This window comes from Toxorhynchites rutilus, chromosome 2 (genome assembly GCF_029784135.1).
Source record: "Toxorhynchites rutilus septentrionalis strain SRP chromosome 2, ASM2978413v1, whole genome shotgun sequence".
Lineage (NCBI taxonomy): Eukaryota > Metazoa > Arthropoda > Insecta > Diptera > Culicidae > Toxorhynchites > Toxorhynchites rutilus.
In genome coordinates this window covers 123,450,186-123,467,695 of record NC_073745.1, presented here as the reverse complement: position 1 = coordinate 123,467,695, position 17,510 = coordinate 123,450,186, and the positions used below count along the sequence as shown (strand labels likewise).

The following is a 17,510-nucleotide window of genomic DNA, read 5'->3' as shown; positions in this document are numbered from 1 at the left end:
GATGTTTACAAAAATGTCCAATTAAACGTGTCACATTAAAGGTCTGTTCAATAATCTAAACGTCTCATTAAATGTAACTTACTCTATATAAACAATATTTATTCCCAGCTGTTTTGAGGCATCTCGCACAAATTGACAATATCATTCAGTTGTCAGTGCAAGTCGGTTCGATTTTTAGAGTGTAAAAAAAGTTCACTGTTTACACAAAAGCAATCTCGAATCGGTCCCACTTTTTTGCTTGAAGTTACTATCCCCTGATATAACTTTGCATACAAATCACTTCGTTTTCACCGTGAGGTGACATTCATGATCAGACCCCAGATATCTGTAATAATATCAAGGCGCCTAGAAGTATATACTAAGGTGGACGAACTTGCTAAAACCACTCTTCAGCCATCTTGGAAGTCTACTTTGTTTTGTTTGTAAACAAAACACAATACGCTATTGCCGAAGCTCGCTGGTGATCAGTCTGTCTCTTTCACGCTACAAGGAAATAATTCCCCTTCTACTTTCATCCGTGCTGTTTTCATATACCGCTCCCCTAACCAACTTAGTGACGAAACGGCCTCACCTAGTACCATAGACCCGTCTTGAATAATATATCATAAGCACTTGAAGTACATAAATTTCTTAATTTTTGAAAACATCGCATATACTTTACCGTCTTTAGGTTTCGAGTCTCTAGCAGCGCTGGTAAGCAAAGATGACATCTGTGAAATGAGATTCAAGCACTAAATTGTCACTAAACGCAAAACGAGATAATCAGCTGGTCAAAAACGTCTTCGGAAATGCCTTGTACATCAAAATATCGGAAAGAAAAATACAAAACAAAAGTGCTTTGATAAGTCGTTGTTGTAGCTATATTTTCGCTGCTCAACGTGTTTACATTATTAATCTGGAGTCAAGTTTCATCGCGTCAGTAATTTAGTATTTGCTTTGCCAGTGGAAGACAGCTTCGTCGTTGCATAAAACGCAGTGCCTGTGGTAGCGGACTGGACGTAGGAGTATTGTGCTTGTTTAGACAGTTTATCTTATCAGCAGAAATAAGAGTAGTTTCAGTCGAGCAACCCGAGAACCCAAACCAGCTTCAATATGATTCCCAATAAAAAGAACTGATATTCACTCCATGGCAGCTCGGGCAGAAGCATCTCTTCTAGTGTTGTGTTTGTTTTGAAGCTGTGATTTATTATTTTGTTTTTCTGTGTGGGTCCATCGAGAGTATACAGCGTTGTTGGATAAGGAAGACACCAACCTGCGAAGTTCCCGACATTCGTTTTTCTATCCGATTCATGGCTATTTCTATGAACAAGACCCGTTTTCGTCGTAGATTGGCTGCGATATCGTTTTTGTCCAACATTTCACTGGACGGCACCCATAGAGACACGAAGTTAGGCCCGCTACACGGTTCCGGTGCGGGTGCAGGATTAACACACTCGAATCTAAACAACAACAATGTTGCTGGTGCGCACAGAGCAAACTTCGATGATTCGTCGGAGGACAACATTGACGCACCTGGGACGGGTGCAGATGGGGACGGGTATTCGGGCAATTTTGAACACTTTGAGTCCAACTTGATCGAGCAGCCGGCTGCCGTATCGGATGGATTTGTAGCACCAGGTGGTGGTGCCTCGAGGCGCATACGTGCCCGAACCGGTACATTCGGAAAGACTTCCGATAGAACTGCGGTACAACGCATCGACGGCGAAGGTAATGTCATCTTTACAAAGGTCGCATCGACGCCGCTGAAGGATAGGTAGGTGCCGTCGTTTGCCGGATTACGCAAATGATGTTCTGATATGTTTTTTTCTGCAGAGAAAATGTAAACCCTAATGAGGCGATACATCAGTATTATCCAGCGGACAAACGGGCCCGCGCAAACTCCACATCGCTTCGAGCAGGAGCGTCCGGAGTAAAGCGTGCATTGCTAGGAAACACTAGTGGTGATGAGAAACGAGCAACGGAACTACCGAGTAACAGTAGCACGGAAAGTCTCATTCAAGGACGACGCAACGTTTTGATTAATGATCCGACCTCACGTGATGTGAGATATCTCACACAGGAAGCGAGTCGAAAGCACAACTTTCGAGATGATCGTGTCGTTTTGTTGTCAAGACGCACGCCGTGTTTCTTGTTCTCGGTACTGCCCCACAGCAAGGGTAAAACATCCAAAGGTGATTTCCGACGTGAGGGAAGACGACGCAATCCGTCAGGAACGCGACCCTTGTCATCCATTAATGATTCACCTTTTGATGCATTTCGTTTGCTGGGCATAGAGCGAGGCGGCGAACCTGGGCAAGAGATGTCGTATGGTCATCTGCTGATCCCTTCCAGGCAATACCATCGTGAGAAAAAACACGAGAAAAATTCGCGCGGTGGGGGTGGTGGTGGCTTTGAGATTACAAATTTTGCTTCGCTGGAAAACCATGCCGCTGCTCGGTACTATAGCTATGACGCCAGTAATCGGAACGCAACAGCGAGTCCGTCGCAAAATTTGAGCAGTCTAGACGGTGCTGGCAAAGGAGGGGAAGCTGAAGAAGGTTACACTTCAATCTCGGGAGTGAGTTGTCCGATTTATTTTAATTATCGCAACACAGGTTCTAGTGTTTACTTTGTCAGGTCCCCTACTCGCCTAATATTTTGGATGATCCGGAATTGAGCGCTGGAAAACATCGCACTCTGTTGACATTCACATCATACATGACGTCGGTGATCGATTACGTGCGACCGTCGGATTTGAAGAAGGAACTCAATGATAAGTTTCGCGAGAAGTTTCCTCACATTCAATTAACTCTAAGCAAACTGAGAAGGTAAGTATCCGGTGCTTTCGTGAGAGAAACAAGCTTCAAAAGATTGTTGTTATGATGTTCACTAGTGTGTAAATTCCTTTTGTCGATATCTTATATGTCGCAGTTGGCAAAAAAATTCGAGACACGACCGCTTAGGACGTAGGACTACGCAATTTTTTTAAATTTTTTATTTGTTGGTTTATCATTTCGGATATTATTTTCGAACACGTCGAAATTTCATAAATAACTCTTTAGTTAAAAGTTCAGGTGACCCTGAAAAGGTTTAATAACTTGCGTGGTTTTGTAGAATCATTTCGAGAAGCAACGATTCTTTCTTGCCTTTTCGAGAACATTATATATGTCGTCATATGTCATATGTCGCAATTTGTTTAATTATATCAATGCACGCATTGTACTAAGTATTTAACGAGAGGCATCTCCCGTGCATCGCCATTCAACAAGCATCAAACACGCGTCTAACAGATGCACACTGTTGCAACGATAAAAAGGGAACATCGCGAGAAAGACCGTTTTGGAAAGTCGTTTTTCGACTCTCGGTCAAAACCGCCAACAAAGCTAGGAGCTTGCTGCATCAGACAGAGCCGATGCGCACGAGAACAAATACGAATAGCAACTAAAAGTATCGAAGGTGTACACTCTTTTATTTCGCGTGCTTTGCCATGGCTCGGTGTTAATTACAATGCCAGATGCACTTGTGAAATGATGTGAAATATTCGCTAGCGTTCACAGCTCGAGGGGAAACTAAAACACAAAACGAGCAGAATAAACGACTAACTAAAACACAAAACGAGCAGAATAAACGCCATATATTCTGCTCCCCAATCGGCATCGCTGTAGCCAACTAGCTCGGTAGATCCTTGCTTGAAATACTCCAACTACTTCGTCGACGTTCCCTTCAAGTAGCGAATTATCTTCTTCACGGCTTCCCAATGTTGACGACCTGGACAGGCACTGAACTGACTAACATCATTCACCGCAAAAGCAATGTCCGGACGAGTCACCTGAGCCACGAAAGTCAGACATTCAACGACCTCCTTGAATGGAATTTTCTTCATCTCCTCGACTTCCAGCGGATTCTTTGGTCCCATCGATTTGTCCAGTCGTACTCTTGGATCTGCAGGCGTTGAAACAGGGTGCGCTTCGCTCATGCCAAACCGTTCGATGATTTCCTCAACGTACGCTTGCTGATCGAGCCCTAGCTTTCCTTCTGCTTGATCTCTCGTAATTCGGATACCCAAACAGGACTTGGATTCACCGAGATCCTTCATTTTGAACTGCTGGCACAAATACTTCTTCAGCTTCCGTTTCAGATTCCGATCGTTGGTGAAGATCAGAAAATCGTCAACGTAAATGGTGAAGAACATCAGTTTGTTTCCACGAATCATCCAGTACAAGCAACGGTCAACTGAAGAACGATTCAGCCCGAACTTCTGGAGCACGCTATCCAGCTGCGCATTCCATACTCGGCTTGACTGCTTCAAGCCATAGAGCGCATTCCTCAAACGGCATACCTTTCCATTTCGTTGGTCGATCCCCTGCGGCTGCATCATGTAGATCTCCTCATCGTTCAATTCTCCTTGCAAAAATGCCGTAACGGCGTCCATCTGATCGATGTCCAGATCGTATCTGACCGCCAGCGCCATGAGGTAACGAATCGTCGCATATCGCACCAAGGGAGAGTACACCTCGTCGTAATCCATACCTGACCTCTGCGAGCATCCTTTCACGTCGAGACGAGCTTTGTACCGTTGAATGGTCCTATCAGGACCACGCTTCGTCTTGAACACCCATTTGTTCCGAATAGCTTTTCGCCCTTCCGGTAGATCCGCCAATACCCACGTGTTGTTATCGCTCAGTGACGCCAACTCATCCTTCATCGCTTGAATCCAATGGTCCCTGTCAGGCCTTTCCAGAACTTCGTCGTAGGATTTCGGGTCGTCCATCTCAAGTTCCCCGTCGGTTTGATCAGGTGGCAACTGGGGGGAAAGGCTATCACCAGAATGTGCTCTACAGCTAATAAAATCATTGTACTTGCCTGCATAACAGCGCTTCCGACCGCTGCGCCTTGGCCCTTGCTGCAAATCAGCTGGCCTTTCGAGTTGCGGCGGAAGCGCATTTTCAGCTGCATCTGCAACCTCTTCGTTGTGGATAGTATCGTCGGCGTCCTGGTATTCATCGTCCGAAATTCCACCAACTGGTGCTTCTTGCTGGTCTTGTACTTCTTGCTGACCTTCATCGGCTACACCCACAGTGCTTCGTGGTACCAGCAGGTCTTCAAACTGAAGCTCCATGAACTCCACCGGCTGTAGATCTTGGTCACACGCTGCTCTCGCATTCATCGCACCTTCTGCAAGGACCACAATACCTCGACTGATTTCGAACTCACCATTCTGGGGATTATAGAGATGGTAGCCTTTGGTGTCCTCACAATAGCCGACGAAGATAACCTTTCTTGCTTTGGGGTCGAACTTCCTCCGCTTTATTTTCGGCACATGCTTCATTACCTGAGAACCAAATACCTTCAGGTGCTGTAAATTTGGCTTGCTTCCGGTCCACGCTTCCTCCGGCGTTTTGTTACCCAACGATCGTGTCGGGCAACGATTCACCAGATAGGCAGCTGTTGAGATTGCTTCCGCCCAAAACTGCTTACTAAGCTTGGCATCGTTAAGCATACATCGTGCTTTCTCCACCAATGTCCGGTTCATACGTTCCGCAACTCCATTCTGTTCGGGCGTATATGGACATGTGGTTTGATACCGGATACCTTCACTTTCTAGGAGATCACGGAAACCTCGGTTGATGTACTCCGTCCCATTATCTGTACGCAGAATCTTCAACTTTTTTCCGCTTTGTCTCTCAATTTTGGCTTTTGAATTTCCGGAACGCACCTAAGGCCTGGTCCTTCCGTTCGAGAAAGTACACGCCTACCTTCTTACTGGCATCGTCCACGAAGGTGATGAAGTAGCGACTGCCTCCAAACGATGGCACCTCTACCGGGCTGCACAGATCGGAGTGCACCAGTTCCAGCAATTCCTCCGATCTTGAGTCACTGGAAGGAAACGGAAATCGTGCCTGCTTACCCGTGAGACACGATTCGCAATCAGCGAGGGCTTCATTCTTGAAGTCGATTCCATCTGCCACTTCCTTGAGTTTCTTCAAGCTTCCGACATTCAAATGGCCGAGACGTCTGTGCCATAGCTCCACGCTGTTGACCAAAAACGATTTCTCCGACCGGCTCACACGATAGAGACCACCTTCTTCTATTCCGGTGATGACAAGCTCTCCGCTTTCATCCCAGACTTCGAATCTGTCCGCCATGAACACCACCTTGTTTCCGCGCTTGTAGATGGTGCTAACTGACAGCAGGTTGGTTGCTAGGTCTGGAATTTTTAAAACATTGGCAACGTCCACACTTCCTTCCAAAGTTTCCATCGAAATCGTTCCCTTAGCAACGGCCTTCATGTTGCTGTTGTTTGCTGTTCCGACATCGTGATCCATATCAACCGTGTCAACGAAAATCTGGTCCGCCCGCGCCATATGTGCATGGTGGCACCGGAATCGAGATACCACTCGTCGCACGTTGGACAATGTAGAAGATAGGTCAGAACCTCATTTATCGCAAACTGAAATTGAAACTTAATTATTAATTATTATAAGTTATTAATTAAAAAAATAATTGATGGAGAGAAATCGATAAAATCACTTCCACTCCTTTCCTTCTAAACCCCTCAATTGCACAACGCACAAAAGTTGACTAAACAGAACGACCTAAGACTCATCGATTTCGCTGCGTCCAAGAATATGGCCGTGTCCTGTATCTTTTTCTAGCACAAATTCTTTCACCAATACACCTTTAGGTCACCGAACTGAACAGAATCCGAGATCGATCATGTTCTGGTAAATGATCGGCACTTCTCGGACATAACTTATGTCCGAACCTATTGAAGCGCTAACATCGATTCGGAACACTACCTAGTGATGGTTAACATATTAAGAACCGCACGTTTTGGGGCAAAATTGAACGCTTCATTTGTTCGGAGTCCACGAATGAGATCGTTTCCTTCGGTGTGGATGAGACGAAGGCAAGCCATCGGTAGGCTCTGTAAAATTTTTGGCAAACCAAGATTTAACCATCAAGTGTAGAAAACACAAGTTTTTCCGTGATCCATCCGTAACAGACGGAATGCGAAACACAAGAAAACTCCTGAGCGGTCCGCAATATGTTAAGATGGTTACCCAATGAGGCGAAGACAGCAACATGCCTTCGAATGTTCCGTAGCATTTGTAAAGATTTTTAGATTTTGATTTAGATTTTTGACCCAGTATATAATCAATGTTAGTATGTAAGATGACGTTGGTTCTGTCTACCGCCGAATGTATGAGTGTAAAACATAAGCCTCACCCATAAGGAATGCAGAAATGCACACAACTGCAACAGCAAATCTATGAGCCACGCGAGCCCGTGTGCAAACGCATGTCAGTCTCATTTTATCCTTCAAACCGACAACATTAGTAATTAAATCAAATATAGAAGTAAATCAATCCAGTTGTGTTAATTCAAACGTTGTGCCTTGTTTCCGACTGGACTCAGCTAGTAGATCCATGATAGGACCCCACCAGTGGTAATCCTTTGTGGACACCTACAAGTGTAAGATTTTCATACAGTCCACCATTTTAGAACCGACAACCGAATATCGATTTTTGATACAAATCCGAACAAGCATCATAAAGCATTGGCTAAAAATAATGGTTCTTTTTTTTAGAAAATCAAATCATTTTAAGGGATTGAGAGAGGAAACTGAAAAGAAGCTGAGGATAGCTTAACCAGAATACTTGCATATTTATCTGTTTAACAGATGATTATGACGAGATTTTTTGGCAGATCTCATTGCATATTCAGATTGCCGCGGTTACACTCTAGGTTGAATGAAGGGCCTGTAGTATCGGCTGGAGTTAGACTTAGGTTCGCTCAGCTGTCTGGTCTAGAGAACGATTAACAGACCGTTGTCGGGTATCCAGTGAAGCGGGATTTCCTTTGTAAAGGCTGGTACGGACATAGGTATTAGGTTCAATTCCAGATCGACCAAGGGTCTTCCTGGATTGAAAATTCCCCTGACATGATTTGGGAGAGTTACTGGGCCTTAAGTATCGGCTAGAATTAGGCTTGGGGTTGCTCAGCTGTCTGGACTAGAAAGCGATCGCATTAGCCGATTGTTATCGAGAATCTAGTAAAGCAGGAAATCCTATGTAAATTCATGGCTAATGCGGATACAGGCTTAATTCCCGATCGGTTAAGTGTCTTCTTGGGTTTGAAATTCTTTTGACATGCCATAGAGTATTTAGCGATCAGATAATTCCTTTATTTGCTCTTTTGATTAAAAATCTAGGTCAGAGGTTCAATCGGTCGGTTTTTTTTTGTTTTTAACTTGCTCACTGGTTGATTTGATATAACAAAGAAATACCTCCATATAATTATCCACAAGATAACTCGTCCAGCTCAAACCCATGTGAGGGAAAGAGGTGGGACCATCATCATGCGTTATATAGTCTGATTAGTGTACAATGTCGACGTCTGGTGGCGATATTAGTGCTTGTGAGATAAACTATTCTCTATCAGATCAGAAGGACCAAGTTTGAGTGAAAATTTCTACTCCATGTTGTTTGATCACCAAACACATGTAGTCCTGACACTTACTTAACCATTTGTCGATACATTTCCTGTTTGTTTCACAAATAATTACCATTATAATATAAAATCATCATCAGACACAGTTTTCTTTTTATATGTTTTTGCAATTTCGAAAAAAACTCTTATTTCATCACATACGAGGGTCGTTAAAAAAAAGTTTCAGTGCCTCAGGAATCGCGGAAAAATAAAGTTAGGACAAAAAACAATGTGATTTTCGTAATCTACGTTTTATTTTCTATTCTTCTACATAATCGCCGTAACGTTCGAGGCATGTTTCATAGCGTGGCACAAGTTTTTCTATTCCGAGTGCGAAGTGCGTAGCGTCCAACTTTCTGAAATACACTGTAACTGCGTCACGAATTTTTTCAGTGTTCTCGAATCGTTGACCGCTGAAAGCCTGTTTCATCACCGGGAATAGATGATAGTCGCTAGGAGCGAGGTCTGGGGAGTAAGGAGGATGCTCGAACACAGTCCATTTGATTTTTTTCAATTGCTCTTTAGTTACGCGAGTAGAATGGGGCCGCGCATTATCGTGGATGAGGAACACTCCTTTCGTCAATAAACCTGGCCTTTTGTTCTCACTCGCGGTTCTTAATCGGTCCAAAACTTCACAATAGTAAGGTGATGAACACGGTTGGGAATATGCGAAGAAGCAAAAACCTGCATGATGGAGAATTCATGATTGTTGTTTGATTGTTTGATTGTTGTTTGTTGACATTTTTTAGTCATATATCTAATATGGCTCCAAGTACATTTCGAGTCGAACCAGACCCTAAGATACTTGAATAACATGAGTGACCGGATTACCCAAAAGTTGAAGCTTCGGTTTTGCTGGTCGATGCTTCCTAGAAAAGACGACCATCTCTGTTTTCTCTGTGGGAAACTGAATCCCTAGACCAATGGCCCAGGTTGAAAAATTCTTCAAAGTATCATGGAAGGGTTTTTGCAGATCGGATTCTTTTGATCCTACGACAGATACCAGTCCATCATTTGCAAGTTGTCTTAGACTGCAATTTTGCACAAGGCAATTGTCATCTTCGCTTACGTAAAAATTGTACAGAAGGCCGAGCCCTGAGGGAGGCCCATGTGAGAGACCCGACTTACTGCAGAATCTCCGTGAAAAAAATTCAAATGTTCCTCACAAAGCAAATTCTATAACATGTTGTTCAATAGGGGCGACAGACCCCGAGAGTGTAATTTGTCTAACAGGACTTCTATTGAAACTGAATCAAAGGCCACATTTATGTACAAGAATACTGAAACAATTTTTTTTGAGCGTAAGCCATTTGAAATTCTGAAGAAAGCAACGCAAGATAATCATTGCCCCTGCGGAACCCATATTGTGTATCTGAAAGTAGGCCATTGGTTTCAACCCATCGATCAAGATGAAACAAGATCATTTTCTCCAACAATTTCCGTATACAAGGCAGCATTGCTATTGGGCAGTACGAAATGTAGTCGGGCGCGGGCTTTCCGGGTTTTTGAATAGCTATAACTCGTACTTGTCTACAATCATTTGCAAACAATATTGCGTTCCAGAAACCGATTGGAATTCAACAAGCGTTGTTTCGCAGGTTTCTCAGCAAGTAGAACTTCATTCTCTCCGACCATGGAGCAGAATTGTTACAAGAAAGGCGAGCAAGAGTTCTACCATCGAAAACACGAAATCAAAATCGCACCTATCTTGTGGCAATGGAACGAAATCGGGATAAGCCTTCCGGGCAAAATTAAAAATCCATCGATGTGAATATTCTTCGCTCTCATTCGCCGAAAAGCGATTTCTCATGTTTCTTTTTGGCGTTTCGCGTGACAAACCTCCCACGAAATTTCGCCAATAAGCACGGTTTTTCCTTTAATCAAGTTTTTAAAATTGATTCTCGAAGGTCAAATACGTTTGAAAATTCTCAATGGTTCTACGTTTCCGAAAAGCTTTACATGCCATCGATTTTACTACATAAAGCTTGGAACACTGGCTATCCCACCATAGATTAGTTTTCGTGATGTTACTGTTATCAAATCGGATATGGTTTATTTGTTTATGTACGATTCAAGTCTGTTTGTCCCGACCTTCATTATCTAACTTACTTGCCCTTTCTTTTAAACATTTGATCTTCATTTAATCGTGTCAATAATTATTCTTCCAGCATCAAGCGTGAAATGAAACGCATCAACAAGATGGACGCTCGCATCGACTTCCTCACTATCTCCCAAGCGTATGTTTACTTCGAGAAGCTAATATTGTCCAACATGATCAACAAAGAGAACCGTAAGCTGTGTGCGGGAGCTTGTCTGCTGCTGAGTGCGAAGTTGAACGACGTCAAAGGCGAGGTGTTGAAGAGTCTCATGGAGGTTTGAATCTACCTTAGTCGTATCTATTCAAGCTCTATATTGATTTGTTTGTTTTTTTCCTTACAGAAAACAGAGAGTGTCTTTCGTTTAAGTCACAAGGAGTTGATTGCTTCCGAATTCGCCGTGCTTGTTGCGCTCGAATTTAGTTTACACGTTCCAACCAGTGAAATCCATCCACATTACCAACGTTTACTGTACGAAACATAAGAGTTTTTTTTACATTTCATCATATGTTTTCTTCATTCAGGGATTTGATTTTCCACGATTTGTTTTTGTTTTCATTTCGGATGAATTTTTATATTAGAATAAACATTTTTTGCTTTTATTTTGTTACTCAGTTCAAAGCGCAGTTTGAAAATTCAAAAAATGGTCGAAACACAAAACGACTATACTCAGCTAGTTTGATAAACATGCTTAGCGTGCTTAAGCTTTATTGACAACTCAATAATAAACTATAAATAACAAAATTTGTTGACTATTAATTCTTATTTCGATTGCTTTGGATCTATTAGCTTACCCAAATCCTTAAGAGAAGCCGTTGCTGAGCCCCTTTCCAGTGGTTTGGGTTGACTAGGGCACGGTTTCCATCCCACAAAATAAATCACCTGAAAAGTGGCCGTCACACCATCGTCTTTTGCGTACATGTCCTTATAAATTGCCGCTGCCGCCATCAAGGTTTCGCGATCGATACGTAGCGGTCTACTAAAGCTAGCATTGCTCTCTGCCATTCCTTTCAAATCCCACATTAGCTCGAACATGGACGGATAACCTACCACAATTTCATCCGTGTCGATTGTCAACATCGTAAAGTTAGACCTATTCAACAACATTCCCACGTCTCGTATTTCCGTGAATGGTGATAGGTGCGGCGAAAGGCCGCCCCTCCTCTCCTGTTCGGCAAGCTGAAGCGAAGACCGCAACTCGTACAAAGTCTCCCCGCCAAACATTGCTCCCATGAATACCCCATCCGGTTGCAACGCTTTGTTAACGGCCTTGAAGCACGCAGGAAGATCGTTAACCCAATGCAAGCTTAAACTGGACACCACCAGGTCTAAACTTTCCGAACCGAAATCAAACTTCTCCTCGTCCATCTCCCGTACGCTGAAATCCAGCCCCGGCGTTCCCTTGATTTGTGAAAGCATTGTAGGACTCAGATCTACGGCTGTTAGCTTTGCGACCGTCTCGCCAAGCACATGGTTTGCTACGTACCCTCGGCTAGCGCCCAAATCTACCACATTTTTGAATTGGCGCTTCACATCGAATATTCGATCCGACAGTCTGTATCCAACTTCTTCCTTGATATAGTCGTAGAGTTGCACATCCTCCCTTCAAACAATATGAAACAATAACTTAAAAACGCGTCAGCAATCGAGAGGTACCTTTTGGCGGCTCTTTCTCTTTGAATTCGCTTAACATTTCTATCGAATATGTTCACTGCTGAAATGCAATATTTTCGATTGTACGGCAACAATATGAATGATACGGATCGCTTTGTAATGCTATGCATTTTGAGTATCACTTGCCGTGTTTTTTATATTTTTGAGATCAAATGACAGCCGGGATCAAAACAATCCTATCTGTGTTTATATTTATCGACGAGGGGCAGGTCGAAGTTTCAGCTTTTGCTTTCCATCAATCTTATTATCTTTTTTTAACGGGTTTTTTGATCATCACAACCCGCTTTTTTTAAGCGGGTTGTGATGATTATCATCGAAACCAAGATAGATCTATGGTACAAGGTGCAACCATTTGATCACTAAGGGTAATAGAGACTATTTGACCGAAGCTAAATATTTGACACTTTTTGACCGGTGAAATTTGATCAACGTGTACTGCTACTGATAGTACTGATCAAATATATTTAACACAAAACACGACGAGTAAATATTTAATTTTTGTTTGCCTAAACTTTTTTCGACCTGTTCCTCAAACCATGTATGGTACAAATGCGTTAATTGAAGAATTTCTGGTCAGAGCGATTTTTAATTGGAGGGTCGGTGAATGGGGTTGTTGGTGTTGTGCCAACGGAACAGTTTTACACTTTGAAAATACTGGGTGGAATAAAACAACTGAATTAACTTATCTATTTTATTTACAACTAACTGCCCCGGCAAACTTCGTCGCGCCCACAATTGCTTTTCTGATTCAAATAATTTCGAACACTTACGTTCCCCGAATTTTTTTTTGTGCACGATCTATATTCGCGGATTCTTTTCTGACATATACACCTGACGCAGACTGAGACACATCGATCCTGATACTGACTGTTCAAATCCGTTGCTCCGTTCTTGAGTTAAATCGTGAGGAACGGACACCAAATCATTTTTATTTATATATATTTATTCAAAATTTGCTGAAAAATGACTTTCCGATTTTCCAGCTTTCCAAATGGTTTTCCATATTTTTTTAGCATATAAACCTGACGCAGACTGAGAAACACCAATCCCGATACTAACTGTACGAATCCGTTGCTACGTTCTTGAGCTAAATCGTGAGGAACGGACACCAAATTAATTTTATTTATATAGACTTATATTGTACGTCTATTTCCTAACTGGACACGACGGTTAGTAATAGTCACGTTTCAAACGGTCGTAAAAATAGTCGCGTTTGCTGTTGACAGATAAATATGTCAAGAATGACAAATCTTGCTATCGTATTTGCTCAATATTTTTAAAGTGTGTTCGTGAAATTTAAAAGATTGATCTCATATGAGTCAATTCTTGAAAACATTCAACATTATCAGACCAGTTTCAACACAAAATATTATTGTTGGTACGGCTACTACTACCTGGGATTATGACGAGTCCATTAGTTCCTGGATCGCGGATTATGAACGAGATGGAACGAGAGAAGATCATGCGCAACCGAGGATACTAAATTATAGGACGGAAGTTATTGTTTAGAGGAAAATAGTGACGGAAGCCAAAATTTTCGAGTCTGGGCAAGCAGCCATTCTTTAATATTTTCAATTATGCTTCTATGGTTTTTCGATTGCTGTCGGAATATGCTGATTCCAATGGTAACGTAGATCATATCCAGCAGGATAATAAGTTTTCATTGTGGGTAATGGACGGCTTCATACCAGATCACTGTCCATTTTACTATTCAATTGAAGTTGATTTGGATTGATTAGGGGACAGTTGAACAGAAACTTTGAAGAGAGTGATAATACGCCTCAATCGATTGCTGTTCTAGCCGCATTTACCTAATTTATCTTTATGACAGCACAAAAATGTTCTAGAATGCGGTTATACTTCTGGTGGTTAATTCTATCCATCGGCTATTTATTAATAAAATGCAAAAATGATAAATGTTTTTAAAATTTTATTCTTCCTTTAGATCCGTGCTAAAATAAGTGATTATTATCGTCAACATCTGTAACTTTCGGTACTAAATTTCTGCTGAATTCATTTTCTTCTGGCGGCAGCGAAGAATTTATTGCATCCAATAATGAACGAGAATTTTTGACTTCAGATTCGAGATCTTGTATCTGTGCATGAACATACGAAGCAATAATAACGATGGAGAAAATTCGTTCACACAAAACATCGATAGATGACGAAATATTCTCGTTAATATTATAAGCCTCTTGTAGACCACGACGTGTTGGTTGAAATTGGTTTCCTTTCGAGAGTGACACAGTTCGATGCAGGTGATATTCATCCGACGAAGCTTCCGTCATTATCTTTGAACGAAAGTCTCTCGGTTGCGCAAGGATGTAGTTCGGCCACATCCCCCACGAAGCGTATAGCACAGTGTAGTGCATTGTTCTCAACTGTTCGATGCAGTCGAAAATTTATTGAGAGGCTGGTGCGCTGTTTTTTTGTTCGTAACCCAGTAATTTTTGCTCACCATTTCCCATAATATATGTGATGTAATCGCAACGGAATGTTGAAAGATTTGAATTTCAACTTCACATCCACACTTTTTTGATAACAACTTGGTGTTCATTCTCAAAGCATGTCTGTTTTCTGTATATCGGGTTCGACAAATATTGTTTACGAAACGAACGAATATAAAACTTTCAAACAAAAATAAATCGATAGTTTCCGTATTCCGTTGCCGATTGATTAATGTGCGGTATTTTCATAGCCGTTAATATCGTGTCCTGACCCCAGGAACTCCAAATTACAAAATTACACCAGGAAACTCGTTTGGAATGTTATCCATCTTTTTTCAAATAAATGTTTATTATTACAGAAAAATACTGCAACATTATTTCAGTTCATTCGAGAAATTCCATATCAACAATTTTTTCTAAACACTGTTCCACCAGTTCAATTTATTTTATCCCTCGTAAAAAGCGACGATTCAAATTCACAATAACTTGAATGCCAATTGTATTGGATCACTTACTATGTAGGAATATAACTTTATTGTTTGGTTGGCTAAATCGGAATCAAACCATACGAATACGTGTTCTAAAAAGGAATTAATCAGGATAATTCCCCCACGCACTGCAGGCAAAAATGCATGTCCTCTCATGCTCGCGCATAAAACTGCTGCCCAATCAGCGTCGCTCTTTTACTATTTACCTTGCAGCAGCATTCGGCTATCACTCGTTCACTCGCTTTCCTCTTATACACCGATCACCATACACAGTTCGTTCTGAACTGTACGCATAGTTCAGCCAGCGGTCAGTTCGTTCTGAACTGTATACACAGTTCCGCCAGCGGTCATCGTAAACAGTTCGTTCTGAACTGCATACACAGTTCATCGTTCACCGTACAGTTCGTTCTGAACTGAACTGTATAAACAGTTCAGCCAGCGGTTTTTGAACACAGTTCGTTCTGAACTGGGTAAGCAGTTCATGTGAACTGTTGCCCAGTAAAAAAGAACGACCGTTCGTTCACTCTTCTTGGTGAACTATTTCTTTTGAACAGTTCATGAACGGTTTGCCCATCTCTAGTAAACATTGACATTTGTCTATACTCCCAATTATCAAATGTCATTCTTCTTATACTCCTCGCAATTATACTCTACTAACAAACATACTTTATATGTTTCAGTCAAGGCAAGAGTGACAAACCTCAAACCTCTTCAAATACCTCTTTATTTGAAGAAATAAAATTTGGTATCCGTCAAAAAATGTCAAATAATTTATCTTCGGTCGAACAGAAGAGTATAGCGGTGATAATTCGATACAGATGAGTGCTATCGACTATGGATTTGATTGTGGAGTAGTGCAACAGTCCGGTTAAAGCAGGTCCAGTAATCGAACGATTACTGTATTCCATACAAATTCAAACAATGTTGTATGCTATTTACCATCAAACCTGAGGACCCTTATGCCGGATTTACAATCATTCACATTGAGCGTGATTTTTTTTACTTCAATAACGATTTTTATTCGTCAGCCAATCAGAGCAAAGCGCGAAATCACCCATGTCAGTTCGAAAAAAGATAGAACTCTCCAAGCTTTAGCTGCGAAAATCGCGTTGCCTTGACAGGAGACACTACATACATCAGACAGGTAGAACAAAATATGCTAGATGGGTGGAACGATATATCGAAATAAATGTTCAGCTCTTTAATAAGAAACGCTTCATCAAGTGAGAGCTGAGTCGATCATCTATTACCCAGACAGATTATGACAGACTATCGCGCGATATCGCGCACCATTGTAAAGAGCTGCACTGAAGAATATCGCGAGTGAGTATACCGGATGCGATTAAAAGCCTGCATTGTAAAGGAAGCATTAGGCGGCGGTGACACTGGATGCAGAAAAGTGGTCGTACGAATTGTATGCAATAGTGAAAGTAAACAACCACATTGAGTTGTATTGGTGTGGTTACATTGCTTCCCCCTTGCTTCGTTCGAATTCGTTAGCTTCCATCGAACAAAATTGTTTGTTTGTATTCGTACAATCAAATTTTCGTGCGTACTCCGAGCCAATGTCACCTTATCCTTATTCGGGACATGGAAGCTGAATGTGATAGACAGTTTACATTGAGCAAATATAAACAAACCACAAATCAAAAAGTGGTGGATTTGAACAAGTAGTTTCACTCTAGTAATAAAATTAATCTTTATAATAGTAAGTATTGAATAAAAGAATAATGTTCTACAAAGCTAATAAGGTTGAACTATATAAATTAACAACGTTAAACACAGCCTTTATTGCTGTAAAAATGACACTTTTCCCGCAGTGGGGAAAACAAGCACATCTTCAGCAACAAAATTAGCAATGAACATCAAAAACAAGTGGGCGATATAAATACATGACAATTTCTTGCGAGTTAGTTTGAATGCATATACGACTTACAAATGCATCTAGTACAACTATTGTCATACGTATATGTGATTTACTACAGGCAAACAAAAAAAAACAAATGCGGAAAATGTTCGTGAGGTTATAATTATTATTATAGCTTCACGAACCGCCATTTGTCATGTTTAATGACAACATTTATGTTTCTAGAAATAGGAATTATCAATTGACTTTTACTGAGAGGGGGTATAAATATTTTAAATAAGCGGTGGTGATGATAAAGAAAATAGTTCGGATGGGATTAGACCCAGCAAACATTGAATCGTATAACTTTGCACATGATAAGTTACATATAAATTCGTATCAAATCATAATCGCATACAATATCAATCAAAATATCGATCATGTATATCTAAACTCGCATAAAATGTAAAAACAAGATTTTCCATGT

The 17,510-nt window shown here is 41.4% G+C and overlaps 2 protein-coding genes across 2 annotated transcripts; one reads left to right on the top strand and one right to left on the bottom strand.

Annotated features, from left to right (window-relative positions):
• Positions 1–621: 621 nt before the first annotated feature.
• LOC129768943 (CDK5 and ABL1 enzyme substrate 2) lies at positions 622–11,312 on the top strand. The gene is made up of 5 exons (XM_055770894.1): positions 622–1,753; positions 1,813–2,557; positions 2,617–2,807; positions 10,641–10,845; positions 10,912–11,312. The coding sequence occupies exons 1-5, from the start codon at positions 1,290–1,292 to the stop codon at positions 11,050–11,052; spliced, it is 1,746 nt and encodes a 581-aa protein (XP_055626869.1). The 5' UTR covers positions 622–1,289; the 3' UTR covers positions 11,053–11,312.
• Positions 11,243–12,421, bottom strand: LOC129768944 (arginine-hydroxylase NDUFAF5, mitochondrial). The gene is made up of 2 exons (XM_055770895.1): positions 12,225–12,421; positions 11,243–12,171 (listed from the first exon to the last, which is right to left on the bottom strand). Exons 1-2 carry the CDS (start codon positions 12,350–12,352, stop codon positions 11,331–11,333), a joined length of 969 nt encoding a protein of 322 aa, XP_055626870.1. The 5' UTR covers positions 12,353–12,421; the 3' UTR covers positions 11,243–11,330.
• Positions 12,422–17,510: the final 5,089 nt, after the last annotated feature.